This window comes from Acomys russatus, chromosome 18 (genome assembly GCF_903995435.1).
Source record: "Acomys russatus chromosome 18, mAcoRus1.1, whole genome shotgun sequence".
Classification (NCBI taxonomy): domain Eukaryota; kingdom Metazoa; phylum Chordata; class Mammalia; order Rodentia; family Muridae; genus Acomys; species Acomys russatus.
The window spans coordinates 18,125,927-18,153,148 of record NC_067154.1 but is presented as its reverse complement, the minus strand read 5'-3'; the positions used below and the strand labels follow the sequence as shown (position 1 = coordinate 18,153,148).

Sequence of the window (27,222 nt, the reverse complement as noted above, 5' to 3'; positions counted from 1 at the left end):
TTTTGGTGTCAAGTTGTCCTTTTCCAGCTAGAATAAGTCTTTAGGATGCGCAGCATTTCATATTTATCTGCTGCTGTGTCGCACAAGGCCAAGTGAGCTTCCCTTCCAGGCTGCGTTCTGATAGCGACTGCGCTCCTTAGGTGGTGGGAAGAGACTGGAGAGCGCCATGCTTTATGAATCCTTTCATACTGCTAATGAAGTATAACCTTATGCTTTCCTAATTTAATATGCAAACTTCATTAGAAATGTTTTCAAAATAAAATCCTGCCTTGAGGAACAGCCTTGCTTTATTAATAAAAACTTATATCACGAGGACTGTAGTTGTTATACTGGGTCTGGGTCAGAGCTGTGAGCGCACCACTTCAGACACAGGGCTGTCACAGACGGGTCTGTGTAAGGACAGCCAGTGCACTGTTGGTGGCTGGTCATCCAGGATGGGGATGCGGTCAACTTTAGAGATGGAGGCTCCCTTTGCACTTTGCATGTCTGATGTTCTGGATATCAAAACCACGTGGGCCAAGAAGGGAAAGAGGTCGTCCTAAGAGAGTCTAGAGGGCTCCGAATAAGCAAATTTGGACCTATCCTTTGAGCTTGTCTGTGCTCTCGTGTGGCTCTTAGCTTGCAGTGTTTCGTTTCTTTTCTTTTTTAACCTCTGTGCCAGGTTAAAAGTCTTGACCTCTCTTCCTAGCCCTTTGTGTGGTTTGCTTTCTTGTATTCCTTAAGTAGATCAGTGGTAATGTTCAGAGTCCGAGCAAGACTTTTCCAGAGAACTTTGGTGTGGGAAACCTAGAGAGAGTTCATTGTACTGCAGAGTATTGGCACCTGGAAGCTGTGCTTCTGCCTAGGCTTCGTGTTGAATGATAATGTGCTTTATGTGTTCCTATTTTGATTTAATCTGTGATAATACCCATTTGTTGTTTGTTTTTTTTGTGTGTGTGTGTGTGTGTGTTTTTTTTTTTTTTTTTTGTCTTATCATTTAGACTCAGATTGATGGACAACTTTTCTTAATTAAGCACCTTTTGATTCTTCGAGAACAAATTGCTCCATTTCACACTGAATTCACCATTAAGGAAATTTCCCTGGACCTCAAGAAAACTAGAGGTACTTTGTTGTCCTGGCTGGCACAGTTGGGTGTGTTTGACCTGTCCAGGTGTGTCAGCACAGGCTACAGGTTTATTTTATGTTCATCTGCAATTTCTTTTGCATGCTTTGCTTGCTAAATATGTTACTTATTCATACTAATCTGAGCTGTCAGTATCCTAATTACTTCTAATTTGTTGAATTTTCTTTATTAAAAGAGCTATATTTGAACATTTTCATGTATAATACAGTTTAAATCTCCTGGGCCCTTCCACGTGTTATCATAAGCAAGTAGAAGATGAAAAGCATTATAATAAATACTTGTAAGATAAATAGCATGTATCAGCAAGTGGGGCTTTACCTATGTTATGGCTCTTATGTAAACTTGAACTGCGGGGAGGTTAATTTCCATGGCCATCTTCCTTCTGGGGGAACATAGTGACATTGGCATGGTACCTTCATTGGTTACCAAGATCATTAAGAATGAAAATGGATGAAAGATATGTTACTGTGTTTAAGGTAACATCAAGTTGGAGATGCTTACTATTAAGCAAGGTGATATGAAATATGTAGAATTTGGACTCATCTTGGAAAAGATGAATTATTTGTCTTAGTTATTTGTTACTAAAATAACAGATTAGGGGGAGGGGAGGGGCCTTCAAGACACAGTTTCTCTGTGTAGCCCTGGCTGTCCTGGAGCGCACTGTGAACCAGGCTGGCCTCCAACTTATAGAGGTCCACTGGTCTCTGGGATTAAAGGTGTGCGCCACAAGTCTCAGCCAAAATTAACAGATTTTGAAGAGATCAAAATACATACAATCCAAGCTCTTGATTTTAAATAGTTAAGGACATACTGTAAACATCACTTGTTTCTCTTACATTTTTGTGAGCTGTTTTTGTTTTTAATGATTTCCAGAGATTTAAGCTCTTACACTGAAAGCATTCAGTTGTATAATGAATTAACTTCTCTCTTAATCTTGAGGCACCTGAAGCAGTAGTGACTCAAATTATTTTCCGTATTCTATGATTCAGAAATGCCAAATACAGAATCCCAAAGGCAGTGGGCTATTAGCTCCTATGTCGCTGTGCTTATCTGAGAGGACTTGATTTAACTCAGCTGAGTTCCATGGTCGTCTCCTGATGAGTCATATTAAAGCAGCTGTTCCTGTATTTCTCCTAATGCTGATTTATGACCATCACAGTAAATACCTTTTGTTTTTGTAACGCTTGTAGGTATTTTTCATATTTTAACTAGGATCTAGGTTTTTTGGGCTTTGCTCGTAAGGAATGCCCAAGGTTTTTAAAAGCGTATCTTCACTAGGAGCTTGTGTCCCCAGCTACCTGGTTAGTTCCTTTCTTTTGCTGTGAGGTATAAGAACGGTGCTCTAACCACATGGAGCTCGTGGCTGCTGATGGCCTTTGTTTGGTGATAGGATGCACCTCCATCCCTTTCAATCTGTGTGTTGCTGCCACTCGGCTCTGCTCTTTGTCTGCTGAGATTTGAGAGAATGAAATAGACTAAGATTTTGGCAGGATTTCTTTCCTACCATGTTATGAAGGTCATGCACCTACCATGTGGTCCTGTTCACTGCAGACAGTCTCTTCTGAGTAGTGCATCTGATAGAGGCTCCTTCACATGGAGACCCAGTGCCAGGCAGTACTTACACTGTGGCTTGTGCTTGCAGGTCAGGGCTGGGAGCAGTGCATGCTTTGCTTTCCCCAGGCTGGCAAAGCCAAGCCATAGTCTTTTAGAAACTGTCCCCGACAATGCTTTCTGTCTTCACTTTTAACCTCTAACCCCTGGTGACTATAGTGGTGTATCTTATTGCATTTGAACATCAATGAGACCTCAATACTTTCTGAGATTCTAGTTAGTCTGGAGGTTAAGGGGTAAATATGTCCTCTTGGTGTTTTCTTCTTGGCTGACACATTTGTTTATTCACTGTCATTCAAGTGGATAAATTCCTGTGCCAGCCGAGATGATAAAGAAGCTGGGTAAGTATGTACATTGTTAAAAAATTCTACTTAACATCTAAAAGCAAAGCAGTGAGATTCTGTGTATTATCCCGTTTATCTTTTTAAAAAATAGATTGTCATAATTAATAGTAATTTCGTAACTGTGACTTTTATAAATGATTATGTGGGCCTATCGTCATCACTGTTGCTCATCTCACTTAGCCCTTCCTGGAGGGGACCTAGTGAGGATGAATGCTTCCTGGCTGGGCAGCAGTAGAGAGCTAGCGTTACACAGGGTTTCTCTGTTGGACCTGTACCTGTTCACTGGATGAGTAATTTTGTTTCACAGATGCAGCATTTAAAATCCTGAACCCTATGACTGTTCCAAGATTTTTTCGGCTGAATAGTAACAATGCCTTGATAGAGTTCTTGTTGGAGGTGAGGAGGATTGTGTGTCATTGGTGGTGGAGCTAAATGCTATTCTTTACATGTCTGCTCATTGTAGGCCCATGCAAACAGAAGGAAATTGTCGTGTCTTTTTCAGGGGACTCCTGAGATCAGAGAACATTACCTTGACTCTAAGAAGGACGTAGACCGGCACCTGAAGTCAGCCTGTGAGCAGTTCATCCAGCAGCAGACCAGGCTGTTTGGAGAGCAGCTGGAGGAGTTCATGGCAAAGGTGCAGACTGTCTACAGTCCCGCTTCCCTCCCCTAGCTTTTCTTGAGTCGTGAAAACAGTGGAAGGAGAGGGAGTCTGGCTCTTACTGTGTCTTTCTAGGAAGTTCCCTTATCATAAAAGTTGGTTTACAGTTTCATTTGTAAGCCTGGGCTTGTAGTTTTGAAGACCAGACACTGCAGAGCTTGTTATGGCTGAGCCCTGCTTGATGTGTTCTGTTAGCTGCATAGCAAGTCTTCTCTGTACTGGCTGGGACTCTCCAGTTCCTGTTTGGGGTCTGTGTGGCAGCAGTTACAGTTTCTTTTTATCTCTATTTTTCTGAGACAGGGTCTCAAGTATCAGGCTGGCCTTGGACTTCTGATGTAGTCAAGGATGACCTTGAAATCTGCCCCTCCTGCCAGTATCTTCTAAGAGCTCACTTGAGACTGCAGGCGTGTGCTACCACCCTGTTATACACCTCAGGGCCTTATGTGTGCTAGGGCAAGCACCCTACTAACTAAATCCATAGTTCTGTTTGTAGATTAGATATGTGCCATTTAAATGTAAGCCTCATTAACAATATGTCCCTGGCTCGTTTCTGTGTTCGGGCTCATTTGAAATGTAAATATAGGTTGGCACAATAAAACATGTTTGTGCATAGAGGACATTTTCAGCATTCAGGAGATTTGTTTTTGAGTCTGACTGTAGCTGTGAGTCCAGTCCCTTCACAAGCTGCAGATCAGTTCCTTTTGCAGCAAAATGTCCCCTTCCTGAGCTGCAGGTCAACCTTTGCTGTGCACTCCTTTCCTGAGTCCCCCCTGTTGCGATGCTTAATTTTCTTGAACTCTTACCAAAACCCTGGCATCCAGAATTAGGAAAATGGCTTATTTCACAGATTGAGAAACAAAGTTTTGAATCACCAGTTTATGTGGGATAAACCTTTCTGTATCTTGTTCAACTGGTTTTTGACATGATAGTCTTTTTTTCTGGGAAGAATTATATCTACACACACATACATAGTATGTAATATATATACATACATATATAGTATATAATATAAATACACAAATGAACTAGAACATGTATATCACATATGTCCTTATAAAACTATATTATCATATATATATTCATATTCTTCTGGGTCATTTTCTGGCTGTCTTAACTATTTTTCCTGTTGATATGATAAAATACCCTCAAAAAACCAAATTAAGCGAGGAAGTTGAAGGTCACAGTCCATAATCACAGGGGAGCCATTACACCAGGAACATGAGGCAGCTGGTCACTCTGTTTGTGCACTTACAAGCATTGAGTGAGGATGCTTCTGCTTAGCTCTCACTTTCTATGTTTATATGGCCTGGGATCCTAACCCAGACAGTGTTCCACACATAGGGAACAGGCCTGTCCACATCAGTTAGCCCAGTCACCCCTCACAGGTGCAGCCAGAGGCCAGCCTCTTGCGTGGTTCTAGATTTCATCAAATTGACAAGTAACAGTAACCATTGCATTGCCCCTGGAAAAACAACCTTTTCTCAAAAAATCTTGATGACACAAGAGAACACAATACTGTGGCAAATACTCAGATAGATGTATATATGAAAACATTTGGTTCAGGTTATTTCTTTGAGGCTTGAAAACTGCAATACATTTTTCTTGTTCTAGAATACCACAGTATACATGTTGCTTGAAACTATTAAATAGGACTTTGAGTCATAGTAGGCGCAGAAAAAGTATCACTTGGAGTTGGGCAAGGTAGGCCTGGACCCTTGTCTACACATTCTGACTGGAATCACCAGCAACTCAGGGTCTGCCCGTCTCCTTTTTAATGTCTCTTTTGAGAGCCACAGCGTCTATCTGCCCTGGTAGAGGCTGTTGTGAGGACTACAGAAGACAGTGTATGTGAGAATTTTGTGATGCTCCTCAGAATAGCTATAGAAAAGGAAGACAGAACTGAGCTAAAAATTTCGCTTTAGCAATGTGTAAACCAGGGCATTTTGAAGGAAGCAGATTCCAGGTTATGGCTGAGCTATAGTATTCCCTTCTGGTGGAACCTGCCTGTGCTAAAAACTCACTTATGTGTAAAACCTCATTGTTTCTTTGTTTGATAAATTTTGCAAGCTTATTTTTATCAATCTCTTTGAAGTGTTGCTAGTTACCTTGGTAACTGTAAATTAAGACTTTCTTGATGTGGTGCATAGAGTAGATTTTGGCCGTACAGATTTAATTCCTGCACTCAAGGGACTGTAACCTGATAGGGGAATCAGGGTCGAAACTATATACAGTTACAGTTATAGTTATAGTATGTAGCAGGGAGGCAGAGCGAGCATGGCTCTTCACTGGTCTCCAGGCTCTGAAAGACATGGGGCCAGTTGAGGAAAGCTCCTTTTCCCTTTCTATCTTTGGCCTTCTTTGTTAGCAGAGCTTACCTCTGCAGAGCTAGGAGAACTTTTGAAGAAATGATCTTTGATTTGACTTAAAAAGAAATAAATTATTCAGATAGTAAACAGGGTGAATTATAGAGGTCTTTGTGTTTTTTAAACAGCTTGTCCAGGCGTGGTGGCAAGCATTGAGGGAGGATATGGTGGTTTGAAAGAGAATGCCCCAAGTAGTGGCACTGTTTGAAAGGATTAGAGGGATTAGGAAGCTTGACCTTCTTGGGTAGGTGTGGCCTTGTTGAAGGAAGTGTGTCAGGGGTGGGGGTGGAGGTAGGCTTTGAAGTTTCAAAAGTCCACACCAGGCCCAGCGTCTCCCTCCCTATGCCTCTTGCCTATGGGTAAGGGTGTAGCTCTCAGCCACTCCTCCAGCATTTCGTCTGCCTGCCACCATGATCCCCACTACGGTGATAATGGATCAGAAACCATGAGCCAGACCCAATTAAATGCTTTCTTTTCTGAGAGTTGCCCTTGGTCATGGTGTCTCTTTATAGCAATAGAGTAGTAGCTAAAACTGAGGAATACTGTGAATTCAGTGCTGCCCTGGGCTATAGAGTGAGCTCCAGGCCAGCTTGGGCTATATAACATGATGCTGTTGTTTTTCTTTTCTCTTTCTTTCTTTCTTTCTTTCTTTCTTTCTTTCTTTCTTTCTTTCTTTCTTTCTTTCTTTCTTTCAAGCCTATGCTATGTTATTAGGGAATTAGTGAGATCCTAGAGCAATCAGTGGAATAGTAGGCAATGGTTATTATTAAAATAAAACTTTCAGGGCTAGAAAAAGGTTCAAATTGTAGTTACTGGGTGGAAAAAAAGTAATGAACATTCTTTTTTTGTTTTTGTTTTTGTTTTCTGAGGCAGAGTCTCTTTGTGTAGCTTTGGCTATCCCAGAACTCATAGGGGTCTGCCTGCCTTTGCCTCCCAAGTGCTATAATCTAAAGCATGTGCCACCACTGCCCAGCTTGTGTCCCCTGTCCCCCCAATTTTATTTATTGTTTCTTGGTTTTTGAGATAGGCTTTCTCTGTGTAGCCCTGGTTGTCCTCAAATTTGCTCTGTAGACCAGGCTGGCCTGGAACTCACAGAAATCCACTTGCTTCTGTCTCCTAAGCTCTAGCCCTCATTAAAGGTGTACGCTACCACACTCAGATTATTGTGTTTCGTGTGTGTGTGTGTGTGTGTGTGTATGTGTGGTTTTTCGAGACAGGGTTTCTCTGTGTAGCCTTGACTGTCCTGGACTCACATTGTAGACCAGGATGGCCTCGAACTCACAGGGATCCATCTGCCTCTGCCTCCTGAGTGCTGGGATTAAGGCATGTGCCACCACCGCCTGGCTTGTGTTTCCATTTTTTTGTTTGTTTGGTTTTGGTTTTTCGAGACAGGATTTCTCTGTGTAACAGCTCTGGTTGTCCTGGAACTCGCTCTGTAGTTCTGGCTGGCCTCGAACTCACGGAGATCCACCTGCTTCTGCCTTCCAAGTGCTGGGATTAAAGGCGTGCACCACCACCACCTGGTGTGTTTCCATTTTTATAAGTGAATATTTATACTGGAAAATATTGGAGTAATGTATGCTAAAGGTAAATTTTTCTTTTAGCATTGTCTAGTTTATAATAGTGTCCCACAGACCAGCTTTGGGATCAGAGAAGAGAAAGTCTTGGTGGTTCCTTGATGGGGAGAATTGAGCTGGCGGGGAATAGCTGGCCAGAGAGACCAACTATTGATGAACAATTAATAGAGATCTAATTGTTGAGGAGAGATTGAGGAATGGAGGAGAAAAGAAATAGTTAGGCCCAGGCATAAATTACAGTGTAAACTGAAAGGTCTTCTAGCCCAGGAGAACTTTATTTTTCTTTTGTTGTCTGTTACCCCTTGTGACAACCCCAGTACTTTATTTAAAGTGAAATTCAATTTTTTCATTACAGATTACATCATAATTTTCTCATCTTTTACAATCAGTAGAACATTTAAAAATTAACAGAGCAAGAAAACAATCTAACAAAGAAATACAGTTCTGTATAACCTACAATAAGGCATATAAAAAAAAATCAATCAGTATTGAGGGTGGGGGGCTGGAGAGATGGCTCAGAGGTTAAGAGGACTGGCTGCTCTTACAAAGATCCTGAGTTCCAATACCCAGCAACCACATGATGGCTCACAGCCATCTATAATGAGATCTGGTGCCCTCTTCTGGCATGCAAGCATACACACCTGTATTTATAATATATTTATAATAAATAAATCTAAAAAAATAAAAACACTAGGGAAAGTTTAATCATAAATTTCCCTGAGCTAAAGCCATTGTCATAGCAACATAGCTTGAAACTAAATGTGCTTAACACAGAAAAACTTGACTTATTTCTAGTCCCAAACCAACAAACAGATGTGCTATCCAAGCCTAGGCTAACTGCCAAGAGAATCCTCTTTTGTAAAATATCTGTAAAACATGACATTCCAAGCCCACCTTCTATTACTTTCAAAGCAGATTCTAAAGAAACAAGTTTTACTTTTCTGTGGCGAACAGTAACTAGCCAGGTACTGTTATGTCAAAGCCTAACTTTCTTTTCAAGCAGTTTCTGCCTGACTGCTCATAATAGTCAGAGCCAAGACTTTCTCGTTGTTTCAAACCTTTGGCCAGATGCCTTCTTTGAGTATTCTCTGTGGGAAAAGTTTTCCAGTGTGAATTTCATTAACGCTCATAGTCAAAGTGAGAAAGAGAAAGACAGTTTTAGGAGAAAAAGTAGATTTCAAAGTAGTTTTTAGGCAAAATTACACCTGGACCATTCATAATATTTAAGGGCAGTGGTGATCAGCTGGAGATCTTGGGACTTTGTCAAGCCAAGCCTCAACAGCTGTTCTGGATGTCTAGAGATCATGCTGGGCAGCCATAGGTCTTTGGAAACTTTGTCAAGCAAAGCCTCTATGATGTGGCCTCATGTCTGTGGCTGTAGTACATATAATTAATTTTAATTAATTTATGTATGTACTTACTTGAGACAAGGTCTCACTCTGTAGCCCTGGCTAGTCTAGGACTAAGTATGTAGACCATGCTGGCCTGGAATTCACAGATTTCTACCTGCTTCTGTCTCCTGAATGCTGGGACTAAAAATTAAATGTGCAGCCAGATATAGTGGTGCACACCTTCAATCCTAGCATGCAGGAGGCAGAGGCAGGTAGACCTCTGTGAGTTCAAGGCCATCCTGGTCCACAAAGCAAGCCCAGGACAGTCAAGAGCCAGGGCTGTTATACAGAGAAACCCTGTCTTAAAACAAACAAACAAACAAAAAAGTTAAATGTGTCACCACATTCAGCCATATATAATTTATTTTTAAAAGATGCTTTTAAAAGACATGAAAGAAACTGAGTGTGAGGAGGTGGAGGTGAGGTCTGCAGTGGTCAGTATGAGCAAAGGTCGGAATTGGGGTAGAAAGACAGTAAAACCAGAGAGAAGGGGAGAGAAGTTAACGTCTGTATGTGGCTCTGCCTGTCCTTTGTCTAGATATTTTGCCCTTATGGGAAAGCTGGAGTTGATGCTTCAGTTTTCTAATGGCTTGGACCTTTGCCCTATGTCTATCCACTAAAGAGGAGTTCATGCCTATTTTCATCAAGTTTCCTGTCTAAACAGCTAAGTAGACATAATTGTGTTTATTTCCTATGCTACTGTAGCAGAGTAAAGAATACAGAAGTGGTTTCCAACTCTGTATCTTCAGCATATGTTTACCAAGTGTGCCTTGTAATGTACTTGAAAACCCAGTTTGTTTTTGTTTGGGTTTTTGTTTGTTGTCTGACTATGTAGCCCAAGCTGGCCTCAAGCTCTTGTGCTTTATTTCTTAGCTTCCCAGATGTTGACTCTGCAGGAGCATCTGCCATGCCCAGCTGTGTGTTTGTCTGTGCATGTACTGGTGTGCTTGTGTCTGTGTAAATGTATGGCATTTGTGTGCAGTCCTGTGGAATTCAGAAGAAGGCATCCTGTCCCTATGAGCTGGAGTTACAAGTGTCAGGGTCTAAACGTCGGTCCTGTGGTCTCTCTAGCCTGCCTACTGGTGCTTTTTGTTTTGTTTTTTGGTTTTTTTCAAGACAGGGTTTCTCTGTGTAGCCTTGACTGTCCTGGACTCACTTTGTAGACCAGGCTGGCCTTGAACTCACAGTGATCCGCCTGCCTCTGCCTCCCAAGTGCTGGGATTAAAGGCGTGCACCACCACCACCTGGCTTGGCCACTGTTTTTTGATGACATTTGCTATGCCTGTGGTGTGGTTAAAAAAGGGGAAAAAAACTTACAATATGTGAGGAGCCTCTTGGGCAATTGAGAGCGACAATTTTTCAATGATAATAGCTCAGTATTAACTCAGTCTTTTCGGGAATGACCAATTTTGTTTTTGTTTTACTTTTGGTGAAATTTCTTCAGAGATTCCTGTCCTGAGAGGTGTTAGAAAGAATGCCTGACAAGTTTGTGGCTGTTTTGTTTTTGCTTTTCTCCCCAGAATAACACATGTTTTGAACTCACAAAAGAAATTTTGTTAAAAAAAATAAAAGTCTAGCTGTGAAAGCCTGTATTGCTAGAATTGTGCCTGATTACCAGTGTGCCTTATTTACTAGGCTTAATGGTGCTGTGCTCTTGAGAGCAGGCCCAGTTTGTTTGCCATTGGTAAAATGAAACCTCTGTTTTGTCTCCTCTACTAGGTATCAGCATTAAAAACCATGGCCAGTCAGGGAGGCCCCAAGTACACCCTGTCACAGCAGCCTTGGGCACAACCAGGTATTGGGACTTTACTCTCTTGGAGCTCTTTTTAGGTTGTTATTAGTCTGTGTCTGGGCAGCCCTCACTGTGACATCTGCGACTTGGTTTCCTGGGACTTGGGTTATTACATCTGGGTTAAAGCATTCAGCTTGGGGCTGACAGGCCTTAGTTGGCCAGTGCTGCTCGTATCTAACAAGCCTTCATTCTAAAGAGGGAAGAGCTTTTGGAAGTGTACTCAACTAAAAATGAAGCATGACTTACACTAGTGCTTCGCGCCGCCGCAGGCCTCTGTGCACCTGCTCTTCCTTGGCTTCAGGCTTTAACTGCAGTGTTGCTGCCCAGAGTGAAGTGAGGGAAGGAGCGCACTCAGTTCCAGCACATGGGGAAGTGCTGGGCCACTAATTCCTTCCGTATTTTTCTCCAAGTTACATCCTCTGTTGACAATTTGGAGTGCTTGAAAAAATGTGTCAAAATGGAGTGAGTTGGATTTGGCAGGCAGTGGTACTGTTTGACTTGCACATTCACTTGAGATGTTTCCAGTCACTCTTCCATAAATGGAAATTTTTTTTTTTTGACAGCCAAATCTTTTTTTTTTATTGGGGGGAATGGGTCTCTAGGGGGTGGCCCTGGGGCCCTCACTGCACAGCTTGTTCATTGGCACTGCCTCCAGAATCCTGTGGCTTCATCACATCTGGAAGCTCTGGAGGGCTGGAGAAGGGCTCAATGCGCAGGGCTTCAAAGGCATCATCTGCTCGGAAGGCCAGGCCCACGGTGGCAGGGGCCTGTGGCCGTGCTGTCTGGCTAGTAAAGCCACACTCGCCCAGAGTTTTCCCGTCATCAAGGAGCTGGTTGACTCCTTGGCGTCCGTGAAGATGATGGTCTTGTGGCGCCAGATCATGAGAAACATGTCCATCCTGGCAGCTGCTTCTCTGGAAATTTTTTATGCTAAAGTCTTTTTTTTTTGGTGGGTGGAGGGGGTCTTCCGTGTTAGGTATTAGACATTTAGAATCACACCCCTTTGGGTTATTTTTGACACTTTTAAAAATGGCTTTTCAGTTACCATTAACCAGAATGAATGTTGTTACATTGATATTTCTGGCCATCCCGTGACCCATATTTTAAAACTGAGATGATGAAGGAACAGGGTCTTAGCCAGGGAGAAACTGATTCTGAGTTGAGTGCCTGCTCCTCGTTCATAGTGAGAAGTCTGAAGGTGCCTCTGGCTTTTTGTCCTGAGCATTGGCAGCTACAGTACCTAACCTGGAGTCAGCTTTATAACACCATTGGTTTCCAGACAGCTGTGTCTCTTAGGTCCATATTTCCTCTGAATAAGAGGATGATACATTCTTATGTAGGCAACTTTGAAAGTCCATATACAACAGCTTTATGCACAGTTTGGAGAAGAAGTTATAAGGTGGTTATCTTTAGGAGAAGGACTAGTTTGCTGGTGGGTAATAAGAAGTACTTTTCAGGCTGGAAATGAAGAGCACTGGCTGCTCTTCTGAAGGTCCTGAGTTCAATTCCCAGCAACCACATGGTGGCTCACAACCATCTGTAATGAGAGCTGGTGCCCTCTTCTGCTGGGCAAGCACACATGCAGGCAGAACATTGTATATATAATAAATAAATCTTTTTTTAAAAGTACTTTTCAATTTACAATTTTTCAGAGGTCAAATTTTAATACCATATAAAAATTTTGATTGAAGCGACCCTTCCTGCAGAGTTTTCAGCCAATTGAAGTTGAACTAAGAAGTAGCTAGCGCTGTCTCTTAGGAAGACGTGTGTAGACAGATACCGGTTGTCGTTGGACAGACAGTTTTTGTAAAGGTCCTTGAGTGCACATTGAGACTGTGCTTCCACCTGTTTGGTGACAGTGATGGAGACAGCAGATCTTTTACTCTCTCCATCTTTTCAAGCATTTGTCTTGTACTTGAGATTGACATCTGCAACGTCTTTTAAAAACAAAGCACAGCTGATAAACTAGCACGCTGCCCTGCTTTGGCATTCTAGCTGCAGGCCGCATGGTGCTGACCTGGCTACAGGTCCTCACAATCAGGACACTAGGTAGTCCTTAGGCAGCATGGCCCTTGGGGGCATTCTCTTGATCTTGACTTAGTTTGAGCCTTTGGCTTAGGGTGTTAGTCTTTTACAGTGCTTACTTAGAAGAAAGAACTGCTGTGTATTCTGAACATTTATAGAAATGCAACTCTGAGGTGCAGAGTATAACACTGGCAAATAGGTAACACTGTGTGTTAGTACAGCTAAGCCAGCTCGATGCATAGCTGGCTGTTGTTCTTTCCTTTCTGGAAAGATCCTTTCTCTTGAGATGGGCCTGTGATTTTTCTCAAGAGGTAACCTAACAATTCTGTGTTGGGGCATCACGTTTTAGTCTTACATAAGTTTCCATTAGTAAAGCAGAAAATGAAAAGACAGATTGGAGTAGGGCCTTCTGTTTACTCATTTAACCTGTTTGTTTTGTTTTGTCTACATGAGCTCCTTCACTATCTTGTAAACATATCTTCTGCTCCTTTGACTACCTTAGAAGTATGGAGTTGGTTTTCATGGTCTGTAATTAATAAATCCCTGACTTGAATGTCAGAGATATTTACAGGCTTCTTGAGGTGCAACAAGGAGAGCAGTCTAGAAGCTGCTGGGCCCTGTGGCCTGAGCTCAGGTTCTGGGGAGATTATGTCACGATAACCACGCTCCAGAGGAATGAGCTACAGATAAGATGTTAATTTGTTAACTTAAGCTAGGAAATACATGTTTTTAGGCGCTGGTGGGCACTGTATTCACCAGCCTATACAACCGCTTTGTGTTACTGAGTCTGATTTAGTGCTCTCTAAAGTATTTTAGTGAGGATAGAGTCGGACCCCAGGAGGAAGTACCCGGAAGGAGCCTTCATTTATTTAATGAAAATGAGCAGTTCTTGAGAGTGTTGGTACTTTCCTACCATATTTTTGCTCAAACTTCCCTCAGTTAAACTGTTTTTACATGAATTGACCTGTGCAAAAGTACAGAACAGAAAAATTATTTTTCATTTGCAAACTAGCCCTCCTGAAGATAAGCACCATTGTAGCATTTCCCCCAAATTGTTTCTATATTTGCTAGCACACCCGACTTCAGTTATCCCGGCGAGAGTGTCCCGTCCCTCATTATCATCCCTTCCTGTGTGTCTGCAGCCCTTGGGTACCACTGGTCATGCTGTTCAGTGTGCACATAGAACACTTCCCCACACCATGATTCTTTCACTTATGTTATTGATGAATATATTTAATGTTTCACTTTGGTTTTCTATAAATTTTAGTACATGATTTATATACACATGTCTTAGTGTTTTGTCGATGCTTAAATGACATAATCTTCAGTAGTTAAGTGAGTTTATTTTCAGTTTTGCAGGATATTGTATAGCACACCCGGTCAGGCTAAACTGTAATATACTGCCATGACCAGCTGATGAAGATACACTGTCTCTTACGATCCATTGGTTTACATTTTGTTTGTTTGTTTTTGACACGGTGTCTCTGTGTTACTCAGACTGGTTTCAAACTTGTGATCTTCCTTCCTCACTCAGCCTCTAGAATGCTGGGATTGCAAGTGCACACCATCATGCCTGGCTTGTAGGGTGTTTGTTTGCTTTTACTTTGAATATTTTTTTATCTTAACCAAAGGATGTAGAAGGCCATTGACCTATTTCTCTACACCTTGTCAAACATGGAATCTGAATCCTTTTGCCAATGGTTTAATTTGTATTGGATTTTGAGTGAGGCGGAGCATTTTAGACATTATGAGTCTCTTCCCTGTGGCTGTCTCGGTAATTCCTTCCTAAGTATTTCATCCAGAAGACTCACGCTGCTCACTTCCACACAGCCCTTTCAGATGGGGCATTGGGGCTGCTTAGGTCCTTATGTACAGACATGGAATTTATTTCCTGTCTGGTAAATAAATGACCTGTGTGTGTTGGCGTATGCCTTTAGCCCCAGCACTCAGGAAGTCAGAGGCAGGACGATCCCTGTGAGTTCAAGGCCAGCCTGCTCTACAAAGCGAGTCCAGGACAGCCAGGGCTATACAGAGGGGACATGTATAGATGAGTGTCTTCTGAGTGATCCAGGCAAACCAGCCATAGACACCTGCCTGGGAGTCCATCTGCACGTCTTATTCTTTTAATTACTGTTTCTCCAAGGATAACTTAAAAATGTTCTAAACCTCATTTGGTAGAACATCCTGAATCATGCTGGAGGAGGTTTGACTGCATTAGCCCTTGGGCTTAGAGTTGGTATGTAGCAAGCACTTAATGTTTAGAGGGCTGTGATTAAACTTGATAAATAACAAGTCATAGGGAAGAGATTTTTGGGGGGAAATAATCTTTTTTTTCCCAGTATTCTTCTCTGAATTAAAATGGATTTTTTTTTCCCCTTTGTGACACTAACAAGGATAATTTCTTTGCAGCAAAGGTCAATGACCTTGTGGCCACTGCTTACAAGACAATAAAAACGAGGCTGCCACTGACATTGAGAAGCATGTCGCTGTACTTGTCCAATAAGGACACGGAGTTCATCTTGTTTAAGCCTGTTAGGGTGAGTGGATCGTAGTTGGCTGCCTGGTGACTTAAAGTGTGCTTTTCTCACTGTCACTTTCTCTTCCTATAGACAGTTCTGGTGTTGGTGATGCTAGTAATCTCTGTGAGCTTATCTGCCTGCCTATATCTTATTCCTTGCTCACTTGGTCTTAATATTTTTGTCCATTTTGAAAGTAGACATTAATAAATAAGCAAAAAAAAATTATCTGCACATAGCACTGTGGCCTGACACTGGGGAGAGCAGCATTTCAGAATTTATGCCCCATTTTACTAGTGAGTAGAGGAAATAAATGGCTTGCAACAGCCACCAAGGGATTAAGTGTCAGACCAGATTTAAGACTCATAACTTCCAGTTTGTGTTGAGTTCATGGCTTTACCCAAGGCATTGGTTGATTTTTTTTAAGTGCATTTTATGTGTCTTGAAACTTTATTATCTTTTGTGTAAGAAATTGCTAAAAACTTATTATTCTCTGGAGGATAAGGTCTATGAGAGTTTAGTGTTCCCAGGAATTATCTGATGTGTCCTCATCAGGTTGTGCTAGCATGTAAAGTATTAAAGTACAAATTATATGTCTTTGGTAATCTCATAAAAATATATTTCCTCTACTCATTTTGGCATTTGATGATTTAACATTCTAAGCATTTCTTGTTTATAATGTGCATGTACATCCCCTGGGTCGTCTCATATGATCTCTGCTCCTTTCTAAGAATAACATTCAGCAAGTCTTCCAGAAGTTCCACGCTCTGCTTCAGGAAGAGTTCAGCCCCGAAGACATCCAGATCATCGGATGTCCTTCCATGGAGCAGGTATCTGTGAGCCCAGGCCTCAAGCCTCAGGCCCTTCTTTAGTTTACTTGAGCTGATATGTTTGAGCAAACATGTGTCTTGTTTTATTTTGAAACCTCCCACATGTTGTGTTTTGATGGAAGTCCACAGTGCAGCTAACACAGGCTTCCTTCCCTGTTGTTTTTCAGCTGAACCTCCTGTTGTCAGTTTCTAAATAGTCTCATTGGACCGTGAGTGTCAACAGTCTGTCCCACAGGAGAGGCCTGAGGAGTCCTGCAGCGTGCAGGATGCCAAGACCCTTCTGTGGGACGGCTCCTGAGGAGCACAGGCGTGCTGCTCGGCGCTGCCTGCAGAAGGGAACCTGAGTGAAGTAGTGGAAGATCAAAATGCCAAAGATTAACAGCAGGGGTAGCTGCCTCGCTGAAACGGTCTCCAGAAATGGAGAGGCCTGAGATTGATGGCCACGGGTTCACAGTGAAATGTTCCTTCACACGGATTGTGCAATAAAAGTAGGTTACAAAAAATAGTGGAAAGGACGTAGGAGCTCAGCTACCTAGAAAGCTGCCGGGTCATGGTTGCTCCTGTGGACACTGCGAGGCATTTATCTACCGGGCATTCCACAGAGACTGTTGCTTGGAGAAATCTCACTTCTATATCCTGGTGCAGTGATCTCCCTGCCATTCTGAGGTTGAGTTGGGAGTAGATTGGTTGCTTCCAAGAAGGTGTCTTATTTTCCCTGGACCCCGGCTGTCATCTTCCTATGGGCTGAAATGAGGCACTTGCAAGAAGCCAAGGCCTCAGGTGAGGTCCTTTCCTCGAGCTGCATCCTCCTCACTAGACAGGTGTGTTTCCATTCTGCGCATCTTCACGGCATCAGCACCAGTGTGTGAGTAGGAATTCCTGGTGAAGGTGTCAAGTCTGGCACACAGACCCAGGAGAGAAGGGGCCTGTGCAGAGTGGGTCTCTGAATGGAGCTTAGTTGCTGGCCTCGGCTGCAGTCACTCTTTATAGTGAGTACTCTGGTTGCTGGTGTTGTACTAGACACCAGCCTTCTGGGGTCCCCAGTCCTGCCACAGCTGAACACCTGAGTGTGGCAAACACTGCCTATACCTTAAACATAGTGCCAGGCAAGGGTCAAAGGAATATAAGCATCCGTGATTCTTCTTTTTTAAAATTCCTCTTTGAATTTGGGGTTGGATTGGCTTTAACCCTGTGTTAGAGTAAATGCAGCCTGCTTCATTCAGTTACTCAAACCGTAGTCTGGAGGGTGGGACAGTGCGAAGGGCTCTGAAACAGGGCAAGCAGCCTCATGGTGCAGGCGGGAATGACAGGAGCAGCCTCTCGCACGGTGTGCACCTGGGTGACCCATCCCGATGCAACAGGCCACTTGTTTTCCAACCCAGTTTAAATTGGTGGTGGACATTGCTTGGTAGAGCATATTACTCTATATTTTGGGAAACTCGACAGTAAGAGGGTCCATATTTTTCTTTGCTAAGAAATGAATGAGTTAGGAAGATTGTACTTATATTTTAAATACATGTCTAATGTGATGAACTGTAATATCCAGTTCTGTATATTGTATGTACATTTGGTATTCAGATAGCCTTTCCAAAGAAATGAGGGTGTAATTGTTGTACAGCGCTGTGGCTCAGTAATCTGATGTACAGAGCAGGACGTGTTCTTCAGGAGGCTCTTGTTCTTGTGTTTTGATTTATTTCTGAAAACACTCACTCATCTTACCAAGTACTGGGAAGGTGGTACCGATCCAGTTTGTTTGCTGAATGAATATTTGTTTAAATCTGTACAGTTACAAGTGTTTACTTATACAGAGTGTACATACTTTGAAATAATTAATTTAAAATGCTTTATATTATTTAGCTAGAAATTGCTGTTTTTAATAAATAAGTTTTTTAAAAATAAAGATCTTTGCTTCCTACTTTGTTGTCATGCGTTTGTTATGTGTGTGGACTCTGTAAAAACATTTCATTGAAAACCGTATTGGGACAAGTTGTAGACAAGTTGAGTATTTATAAGATCTAGTGCCTGAATTTCCTTTACTCGGCTTTCGAGTCTTTCCTTTACGGCTTTCCTTTACGTCTTTCGAACAGTAGTGTTTACTGTAGCCATGATTGTGACATCAGTACACTCAGCTAATCTTAGCTTTTCCAAGCTTTACTGTGTAATAATTAATTGTGAAAGGACATTTTTCATCTCTTCCCCCCATCTCTCCCTCTTTCCTTTGCTCCCTCCCTCCCTCCCTTCCTTTCTTTCTTTCTTTCTTTCCTTTCAGTTTTGTGAGCCAAGGTTTCTCTGTATAGCCTGGGAAGTCCTGGAACTTTCTTTGTAGACCAGGCTGGCTTCAAACTCAGGTCTGCCTGCTTCGGCCTCCCATGTGCTGGGAGGTGTGTGCCAGCACCCCTGGCTTTTGAGATACCTTAATGCTTCGCTAGTTAAAAGGGTGTAATTTTCTGTTATTGTAACAAATACCTGAGACAAATCAACTTACAAACACAAAAAGCTTGTTTTGGCTTTCAACGTGATTTATTTATTGGGGACTGGCCCTGTTCTGTAGCCTAGAGAATAATCTACCATAGCCGTTCTTGGTTTTGAGTGAGTTTATTAATTATGTAGCAAACACAAGCAGAGTAAGTAGCAAGTAACAGATTAGAAGGCTCAGATAATAGCAAAGCAGTGTCAAATCAGGCACTAGGATCCAGCACACACTGGACAGCCTGACTGAGAGCAGACAAAAGGAACATCATCAAAGTGGGGCATGTGAATGTGAGCATGTCTTCATGGGTGAGCCCTCGGCTTCCCCTTCCCTGGTAGATATTTTTATACCCAGGACAACGAATAGTAACCGCTTCTGGGAACAGTTCACCACCTTGCTGGTTTTCCCTGTCCTTGGTTCAACCTGAGTAGGCCAGCCTGACCCAGGACAGGGCCATGGGGGACTCTTGACATAAACATGAGTCCTAGGGACAGCGTGTGCAGCACTAGACAGTTTACCATTATAATGTATATTACAGTCCCATTGCTTTGGTGCCTATGGTCGAGCTGCATGCATTGGGTGGTGGAGCATGGTACAGCAAAGCTGCTCCTTGCACAGCTGGGAATCAAAAAAGGAAGACAGAGCATGCAGGTCCCATAACCCTTGAGGGGCCCACCAACCAGAAGGCCACCCACTACTTTGAGCAGCACTGTCGGCTGGAGAACAAGTCTTTAACACATGGACATTTGGGATACATTCCAGATCCAAATGAGAGTGAGAGAAAGTCGTCTCGTTTTTTTCAAATTGTGGACCTGCCAGTTTTCAGTTAGTACAGATAGTTTCATTGAAATTAAGGAGCGTTGTTACAATAATACAAACAAATTTGTATTTTCCTCTTGTTTTAACAACCCTAGATCTTTTTAAATTCTTTGCTGGTACCTTATAAATACAGTCAGTCTTTTAAAGAGAGCTGTCAGTTGAAGCAGTGTTCTCAACCTGTGGGTTATGACCCCTTTGGCAAACCTATCTCCAGGAATATTTACATTATGGTTCATAATAATAGCAAAATTGCAGTTATGAAATAGCATCAAAAATTACACACAACACGAGGAACTGTACTAAGGGCCCGCAGCACTAGAAAGGTTGAGAACCACTGGGTTAAAGGAATGTGAAGGTGGAGGTATACCCAACTCAGGATGGGCATTTGGCTTTTTCCCCCTTTGGGGTGCTGTCAGTTTTCTAGTTTTGTCTTTTGTCTTTGATTGAGACAGGGTTTCACTGTGTAGCTTGGCCTCTGGCTCTGTAGTCACCCTGCCTCAGTTTACGTAGAGGTGGTTTTACAGATGTGGGCTTTCATACCTTGCTTCTGTGAGAACCTTTCTGAAAAGGGTGGGGCCGGTAGAAAGCATTGTCTGTTTATACAGTCACCTGACAAAAATCTCTATTTCCCCCCTTTAAAATACACCTTAAAAAAAGATTTTCCAATTATGCAAATAGGCTCACTACTAGTCAGTTGTAGTGTCTGAATTCTGATACCAAACACGAAAGTCTCATAAGTGAGACTCATATAGCTTCCAGGCTTCTTGTATGTATATCTTAAGACAATTTTCTTACCAGATTAGGTTCTTTTACACACTTAGTTGAGTTTCAATTAAGTGTGTAAAACCACACATTCATTTACTGAAGTGATTTCAAGTTGTACTTAAAACATTTTGCTCCTAAATATTTTAGCATCAATCTCTTAAAAGAATAATACTCTTTTGCATTATTATCACATCTAAAAAACATTCAGTATCTAGTATGTATCAACTTACTTAGTGCCCCTCTACTATCTTACAGATTTTTCAAAGTCTCTTATTTATACTTTTTCCTTAGTTGTCACATCTCTTCAGTCCCCCTCTCCTCATCTGTCCATGCCTGGGGGTGGTATGCATGTGCTTGCGTGTGTGTGAAGGCCCAAACCTGATACCAGAAGCCTTCCTTGGTCATTCTCCATCTTATGTATCGAGGCAGGGTTTCCTGCTTGAACCTAGAGCTCCCTGATTTGGGAAGTCTAGCCATCCAGCTTGCTTTAGGGATCCCCTCCCTCCCCCTGAGTGCTGGGGTTATAGATGGCCCCTAACATGTGTGCAGCGTTTGAGTGCTGGAGATCTGAGCTCAGCTCCTCATGCCTGTCTGTAAGCACACTTACCCACCAAACCATTTCGCCTGCCCTCCTCAGTTCTTTTTGATTAGACCACCCTCAACTGTTTTGATGACCAACTCTCCTTTCATTTGTAAGATTTTGTTATAAAGAGGCTAGCTGTTTTTATATAATCAACCAAAGCCTGAATTTTCCTGAGTTTTCCCGTTAGTAAATTGGATACTGTAAATTTATAGTATATACGGTCATCCCAAAACCAAGAAATATTTGTCAAAGTAGACATGCACTTGGCCATACCAAACTTGTACCCCCTTCTCCAACAAAACTAGTTGCCAGGGTGGCCTATGGCAGTAGCCTGAGCGGTGGTGATGGCTCCATATCCCTCATCTTCACTGGGGACAGAAGCAATGCCTGAAAAGCTTTAAGTTGTCCTGACAAATGTGTGGGGCCCCGAGACAACGTAAAATGGAGAATCATTTAGGTCCACGGCTGCTTCACTCCACGCTTGTCTGGTCCCGTCTCTTGGGCCTTTGGTGGGCTGAGTGTCATGGTGGGAGATGAGTGATAGAGCAGAGCTACTTATTTTATGCATCAATGAAGTAAGGAGAGAGGGGACCAGGGTCTCTTTAGAGGACACACCCCAGTTACCCAGCTTCCTTCCACTGAGCCTCACCAATAGTGTATCAGGCTGGGCTACCAAGCCTTGGATACAGTTTAAGGATGGGACAAGGGGACATTTAAGATCCCAAGCCCAGCTGTAAGAAAAGGGGTTCTATATACATGGGGCGTAGATGTGCCAAGAGGCCACTAAAACTTTGGTGTTGGTGGGCAGAGGAATGTCAACACAGTGCCAGTTTGTCACAGCTCATTACCTTTGTAACAATGTTCTGTTTCTGCAGTGACACCACTCACCAATAAAGCGTGAAAGCCCCACAGGTGTGACTATGTGGCACCTCTGAAGCCTCTTTCTCTAGCTCCATTTCAACTGCTCAGGTGATGGTTTGGGGACGGTGACATTTTTTTGGAAGATGGGTAGCAGCCAGAGGTAAGTCATCAGGCAAGTAAGTAGGCCTCAGAGGTGGCACTTGGGTGGCACTGCTCACAATAGAGAATGGCTAACTGCAAACCTGGGCCCAGAAGTGTTTGGTTGTCTCGGCTGAGGCTGGGATTAAGGTCATCCTGGAAAGAATGGGCACCTCATGTCTATATAAAAAGGTACTTTGCCAGGGGTTGGGGGCACCAAGCTTAACTCCTCCTTTTCTACAAACTACTCCACCCCATGCCTAGATATCATGGAGCTTTGTTTCGTACATAATTCCATCCACTGTTGCCATACTGGATTGGACCAAAGGTGTCCCATGGAAGCAGGATGAATCAGAGACAGCTGGGGTCTTCAAGAATGCTCAGGAGACAGACACCTATGGACTGAGATGTACAGAAAGCCTCTCTAGAATAAGCTAGATGTGCCAGGACAAGGTCTTCCGGGCTCTGTTCCAGAAGTCATTGGCTGTTTCAGCTAGGTGACTACACATTTCCTGCTTTGGCCCAGCTACCAAGTTGACTGTTCCCAGTGACCCAGAGACCTCCAGCTATCTGCAGAGTGAACCTTGGGTCTTTTGGGCCTTAGTTCACTTCTAGTTTAGGGAACTAAGTGCATGACGTGTTTAGGTTTCTGTCTAGGTTTTCTTTTGTTGTGACAGAACTGGGTGGACTGTGATAGGGTCAGTGTTGGAGACAGCCTTAAAGGCAGTGCAGAAACAGTGCGGTCCTCAGGGAGGGTTTTCTATTATATTCCCAGCCTGGCATGAGCAACAGTGTTCTGTATCATTCTTCAAATGTGCCAAAGCCTAGAGTAGGGATGTGGGAGCAAGGGGACAGATGGTGGCCAGTGAGATGCTATGTGTCTCCCCTAAGCCTTCTCTGTGTTCAGCCACAGATTTAGTTTAAACTCCCCCCAAACTCTTATTTTTTACCCCCAACAAAGGAGCTACAACAAGTCCTGAACTACAAATCCGACTCTCAAAGACATACACAGGTCTCTGTGGGTTCCTTGCAGCTCCAGAGGCCTCTCTTTTCCCAAGACGAGTCATGGAGGCCCAAGACCATTTCTTGGCGGCCCTAAAACCAGATTCGAGATTTCTTTGCACGGAGGTCCTCGAGCGCCACGTGGGCTACTGCTATGAAGGCTTCCAATTCAGACAGGCTTGTGAGATTCAGGCACTGACTTATTTTTCCCAGAAGGCCTTGGATCTTCCATGACGTTGGGCGGGTGTCTGTCTCCAGGACCACCTTTTTTTCCATCGCTTTTAGCAGTTTTGGATTTATAATCTATAGGGTAGGTAGATGACTGGGTGAGGATCAGTGCTGCTCAGATGCTGTGTCCCACCCAGGAGTTAGTCCACTCTGGCCAAGATGAATGTTTCTAGAACCTTCACCCTCCAGGGCAGATCTGACTCATAAGCTCTGCTACTTTTGGCCTTCCTTTTCCTATAGTCACATGAGCTGCTGATACAGGCTGACGGTGCTTTCCAGCAAAACTAGAGGTGAACCAGCCCTTGTGTCTGCCGTTCTGTGCCATCTTGGGGGTGTGTATGTGAGAATAGTGCACTTGGGGAGGACCTTGATTCTGGTCTTGACTTCTGACACTGCTTCTGTGAACAAGTGAAGCTCTTTGGGGCATTGGTTTCACTGATGTGTAAGCCTGAGGTGTTGGCATGTTACACAAATGCATGTGAAGAAAAGGAAGGCGCAATGTTTGTGGTTGTTTGAATAAAAAATGGCCCCCATAGGCTCATAGGAAATGTCACTGTTAGGAGGTGTGGCTTTGTTGGAGTGGGTGTGGCCTTGTTGGAGGAAGTGTGTCCTGGGGGTGGACTTTGAGGTTTCAGGTGCTCAAACAGGGCCCAGTGGCTCACTCTCTTCCTGCTGCCTGCTGATCCAGATGTAGAACTCCTTTCCAGCATCATGCCTGCCTGCGTGCTGCCATGCTTCTGGCCATGATGATAATGGCCTAGACCTCTGAACTGTAAGCCAGCCCCAATGAAATGTTTTCCTTTATAAGAGTTGGCATGGTCATGGTGTCTCTTCACAGCAATAGAAACCCTAAGACAGTGTTTAACCTTGATTGTTGTGCTGGGTGGTTTTGTGTCGACCTAACATAGGCTAAAGTTATCTGAGAGGAGGGAACCTCAATCGAGAAAATCCCTCCGTAAGATTGGGCTGGAGGCAAGCCTATAGGACATTTTCTTAATTAGTGATTGATGGGAAGAGCCCAGTGCATTGTGGATGGTGCCATCCCTGGGCTGGTGGCCCTGGGCTCTATAAGAAAGCAGGCTGAGCAAGCCAGGGCATGCAAGCTAGTGAGCAGCACCCTTCCGTGATCTCTGTATCAGCTCCTGCCTCCAGGTTCTTGCCCTGTTTGAGTTTCTGTCCTGACTTTCTTTGGTGACCAACAGTGATATAGAAGTGTAAGCCAAAGAAACTTTTTCCTCCCCAGTTTGCTTTGGTCATGGTGTTTTGTTCCAGCAACACAAACCTTAACTAAGACAATTGTCAACCTTGATTGGAGTGAGGATCACCTTGGAGATTACTAAAGCACACTTCTGTATATGGCGATTTTAGGTATGGCATCCCTTGATGGATTCAGAATATGATGGCATTATTATTGGGGTGATGGAGAGCAGAGGCACAGCCTAGTTGGAGGAGGGCAGTCACATAGTGGGGATCCTTGGGGCTATATTTTCCCCCACCCCCTTCCTATAATCCCATTCTTTGATTTCTGGTCAGGAGAGTGAAGAAGACTTTACCTTGAACCTGGTGCCCATGTTTAAACAAATCCGCTTCTGTTTGGGGGTGAAGAAGCAGAAGACGATCTTGTCCTGGCTACTTATTTGTATATGGATGTGCTTGTTGAGTTTCAAACTGATGCTCATGACAGGGGGTGCATGCACGTGCATTCTCAGATTCCACCAGTTCCAGGCCTTCTGGTGCTTGTCTTTGGGGAAGTAAAAGCCCAGGATTTTGCTCAGGCACAACCTGGGGGAAGGAGATGTGTCAGACAATACGATGCTGGGGCTGGAGGACAGCTCTCCTGCTTTTCCTTTTCCTCCTGGGCCCACAGAGTTTTGGTGGGAGGGCTACATAGTTTTAGGTCAATTTGACACAAACTAATGTCATCTGAGAGGAGGAAACCTCAAGAAAACACCTTCATAAGATCCAACTGTATAGAACATTTTCTTAATTAGTGATTGATGAAGGAGGGCCCAGCCCATTGTGGGTGGTGCCATCCCTGGGCTGGTGGTCCTGGGTTCTATGACAAAGAAGGCTGAGCAAGCCAGGAGCAGCAAGCCAGTAAGCAGCACCCCCTCGGTGGCCTCTGCATCAGCTGCTGCCTCTAGGTTCCTGCCCTGCTTGAGTTTCCATTCATACCTCCTTTGATGATAAACACTGCTGTGGATGTGCAAGACTAAGAAACCCTTCCCTCCCCAAGTTGCTCTTTTTTTGCTTATGGAGCTTCAATATAAACCCTAAGAGAGTAGATAGAGAGGTTCCAACAAGGAATGTCCATCGATGTCTAGTCTCTGTCTTCAGACACAGTCATGGCCTCCCTTAGCCTCATGGAGCACAGCATCCTCTCCTGTGCTCCCTTCAGAGCTTTGCTGTGCTCTTCTCTACCTTATGCATCCCAGACCCACAGAGCAGGATCTTAATGATGGAGTTAGCTCTCATCCCTGCTCTGAATCTCTCCCTGACCTTTGAGTGTTGGCAGACCTTGGGGTCAGAACTGCTATTTGATGATTTCTAGGCTAACTTTATATCAGGGTCCCACAGACCATCTCTGGGAACCAGTGAAGAGGAGAGAAGAGAAAGTCTTGGTGGATACGAGGTAGGGGGAGTTGAGCAGGCTGTGAACAGCTGGTTAAGGGAAACCAACCATTGGGGAACAACTGGCTATAGCAGCCAGCTGTTGAAGAGAGGTTGAGGAACTGAAGATAAAAGAAATACTAGACCCAGGTATGTGTGGTACAAACTGAAAGGTCTTAAAGCCCAGGAGAACTTTATTTTTCTGTTTCTGTGTTCCTTGCTCTCTGTTACTTTTACTTTTCTGTCTCTCTTATTCACTCCTTGGGCCAACCCCAGTACTTTATTTAAACTGAAGTTCATTTTTTTTATTACAGATTACATCATGCTATTTTCATCTTTTACAATCAATAGGGCATTTGAAAATCAACAAAGCAAGAGAACAGTCTAACAAAGAAATACAAACAGTTCTGTATAACCTACAATAAGGCATATAGCAAAAATCAATCAATTTCCAAGCAATGGTCAGCATGACCTGATTATAATTTCTTAAACAATACTCAGGAAAATTTAATCATAAATTTCTCCAGGCTAAAGCTATTTTGTTTACATGATTGTCATAGCAACATACCTTGAGCTAAATCAAGAAAAAAGCTTGATTTATTCCGAGTCCCAAACCAACAGGTAAGCCTAGACTAACTGCCAAGCAGTCTTCTGTTGTAAAATATCTGAAAATCATGACATTCTAAGCCCACCTTCTAGGGCTCTCAAATCAGATTCTAAAGAAACTTTTTTACAGCTAACAGTGTCTAACCAGGTACTGCTATGTCAAGGTCCTAACTATTTTTTCAAGCAGTTTCTGCTTGGGTGCTCACAGTCAAAACCCAAAACTCTATCATTATCTCAAGTCTTTGACCAGATGCCTTTTTTCAACATTCTTTGTGGGGAAAAGTTTTCCCTGTGTGAATTTCATTAGGGCGGAGAAATAGACAATTTTAGAAGAAAAAGCAGATTTCAAAGCAGTTTTAAAGCAAAACTACACTTGGACCATTCATAATATTTAAGGGCAGTGGTGATTGGCTGAATCTTTGGAACTTTGTCAAGCAAAGCCTCAACAGCTGTTTTGGATGTCTAGAGATCATTTTGGAGGTCTTTGGAACTTTGTCAAGCAAAGTCTCTATGACTTGTCCTCGTGTCTGTGATACTAGGGAGAGTAAATGCTCTAAGATCTTGTGCTTCTAATTCTATGCACAATTCAAGACAAGTGACTGTTATCTTTTGAGTCCAAGTTTTTTCACCTACAGGGACTGGGTTCTAGATTTCTCCAGGTTCTCCTCTGGCCTTAAAGCGTCAGAAAGAAGAGACCCTACTGCATGCCACCAGACAGGATTTGTGGTCATTAATTGCATTTCTTGTCTCAAGACCCTCTCTTCCTATATCCGGGATCTGGCTTTGCAGACAGCATGTTCTATATGGATAGCCTTCAGGTGGACAGTACTCAGAGTAAAGAAGCCAGAAATGGTGTCTGAAAACCAAGCCAGGTGGATGAGAGAAATAATTTAGAATTAAAAATGAA

At 43.1% G+C, this 27,222-nt stretch overlaps 2 protein-coding genes and 1 pseudogene across 2 annotated transcripts in view; 1 reads left to right on the top strand and 2 right to left on the bottom strand.

The window, feature by feature from the left end:
- The window catches only part of Cog3 (component of oligomeric golgi complex 3), a 54,335-nt gene extending 36,124 nt beyond the window's left edge, over nt 1–18,211 (top strand). The window contains exons 17-23 of the mRNA XM_051160842.1: nt 981–1,101; nt 3,386–3,474; nt 3,581–3,715; nt 10,790–10,865; nt 15,297–15,424; nt 16,135–16,233; nt 16,401–18,211. Of these exons, the coding sequence (XP_051016799.1) occupies nt 981–1,101; nt 3,386–3,474; nt 3,581–3,715; nt 10,790–10,865; nt 15,297–15,424; nt 16,135–16,233; nt 16,401–16,430 (678 nt within the window). The 3' untranslated portion in view covers nt 16,431–18,211. The remainder of the gene's footprint in view (nt 1–980; nt 1,102–3,385; nt 3,475–3,580; nt 3,716–10,789; nt 10,866–15,296; nt 15,425–16,134; nt 16,234–16,400) is intronic.
- LOC127202193 (elongin-B-like) lies at nt 11,415–11,760 on the bottom strand (annotated as a pseudogene).
- Nucleotides 18,212–22,964: 4,753 nt separating the features above from the next.
- Erich6b (glutamate rich 6B) overlaps nt 22,965–27,222 on the bottom strand; it is a gene marked incomplete at its 5' end in the record, with an annotated part of 38,829 nt that continues 34,571 nt past the window's right edge. The window contains 2 exons of the mRNA XM_051160602.1: nt 22,965–23,174; nt 24,653–24,881. Of these exons, the coding sequence (XP_051016559.1) occupies nt 22,965–23,174; nt 24,653–24,881 (439 nt within the window). The remainder of the gene's footprint in view (nt 23,175–24,652; nt 24,882–27,222) is intronic.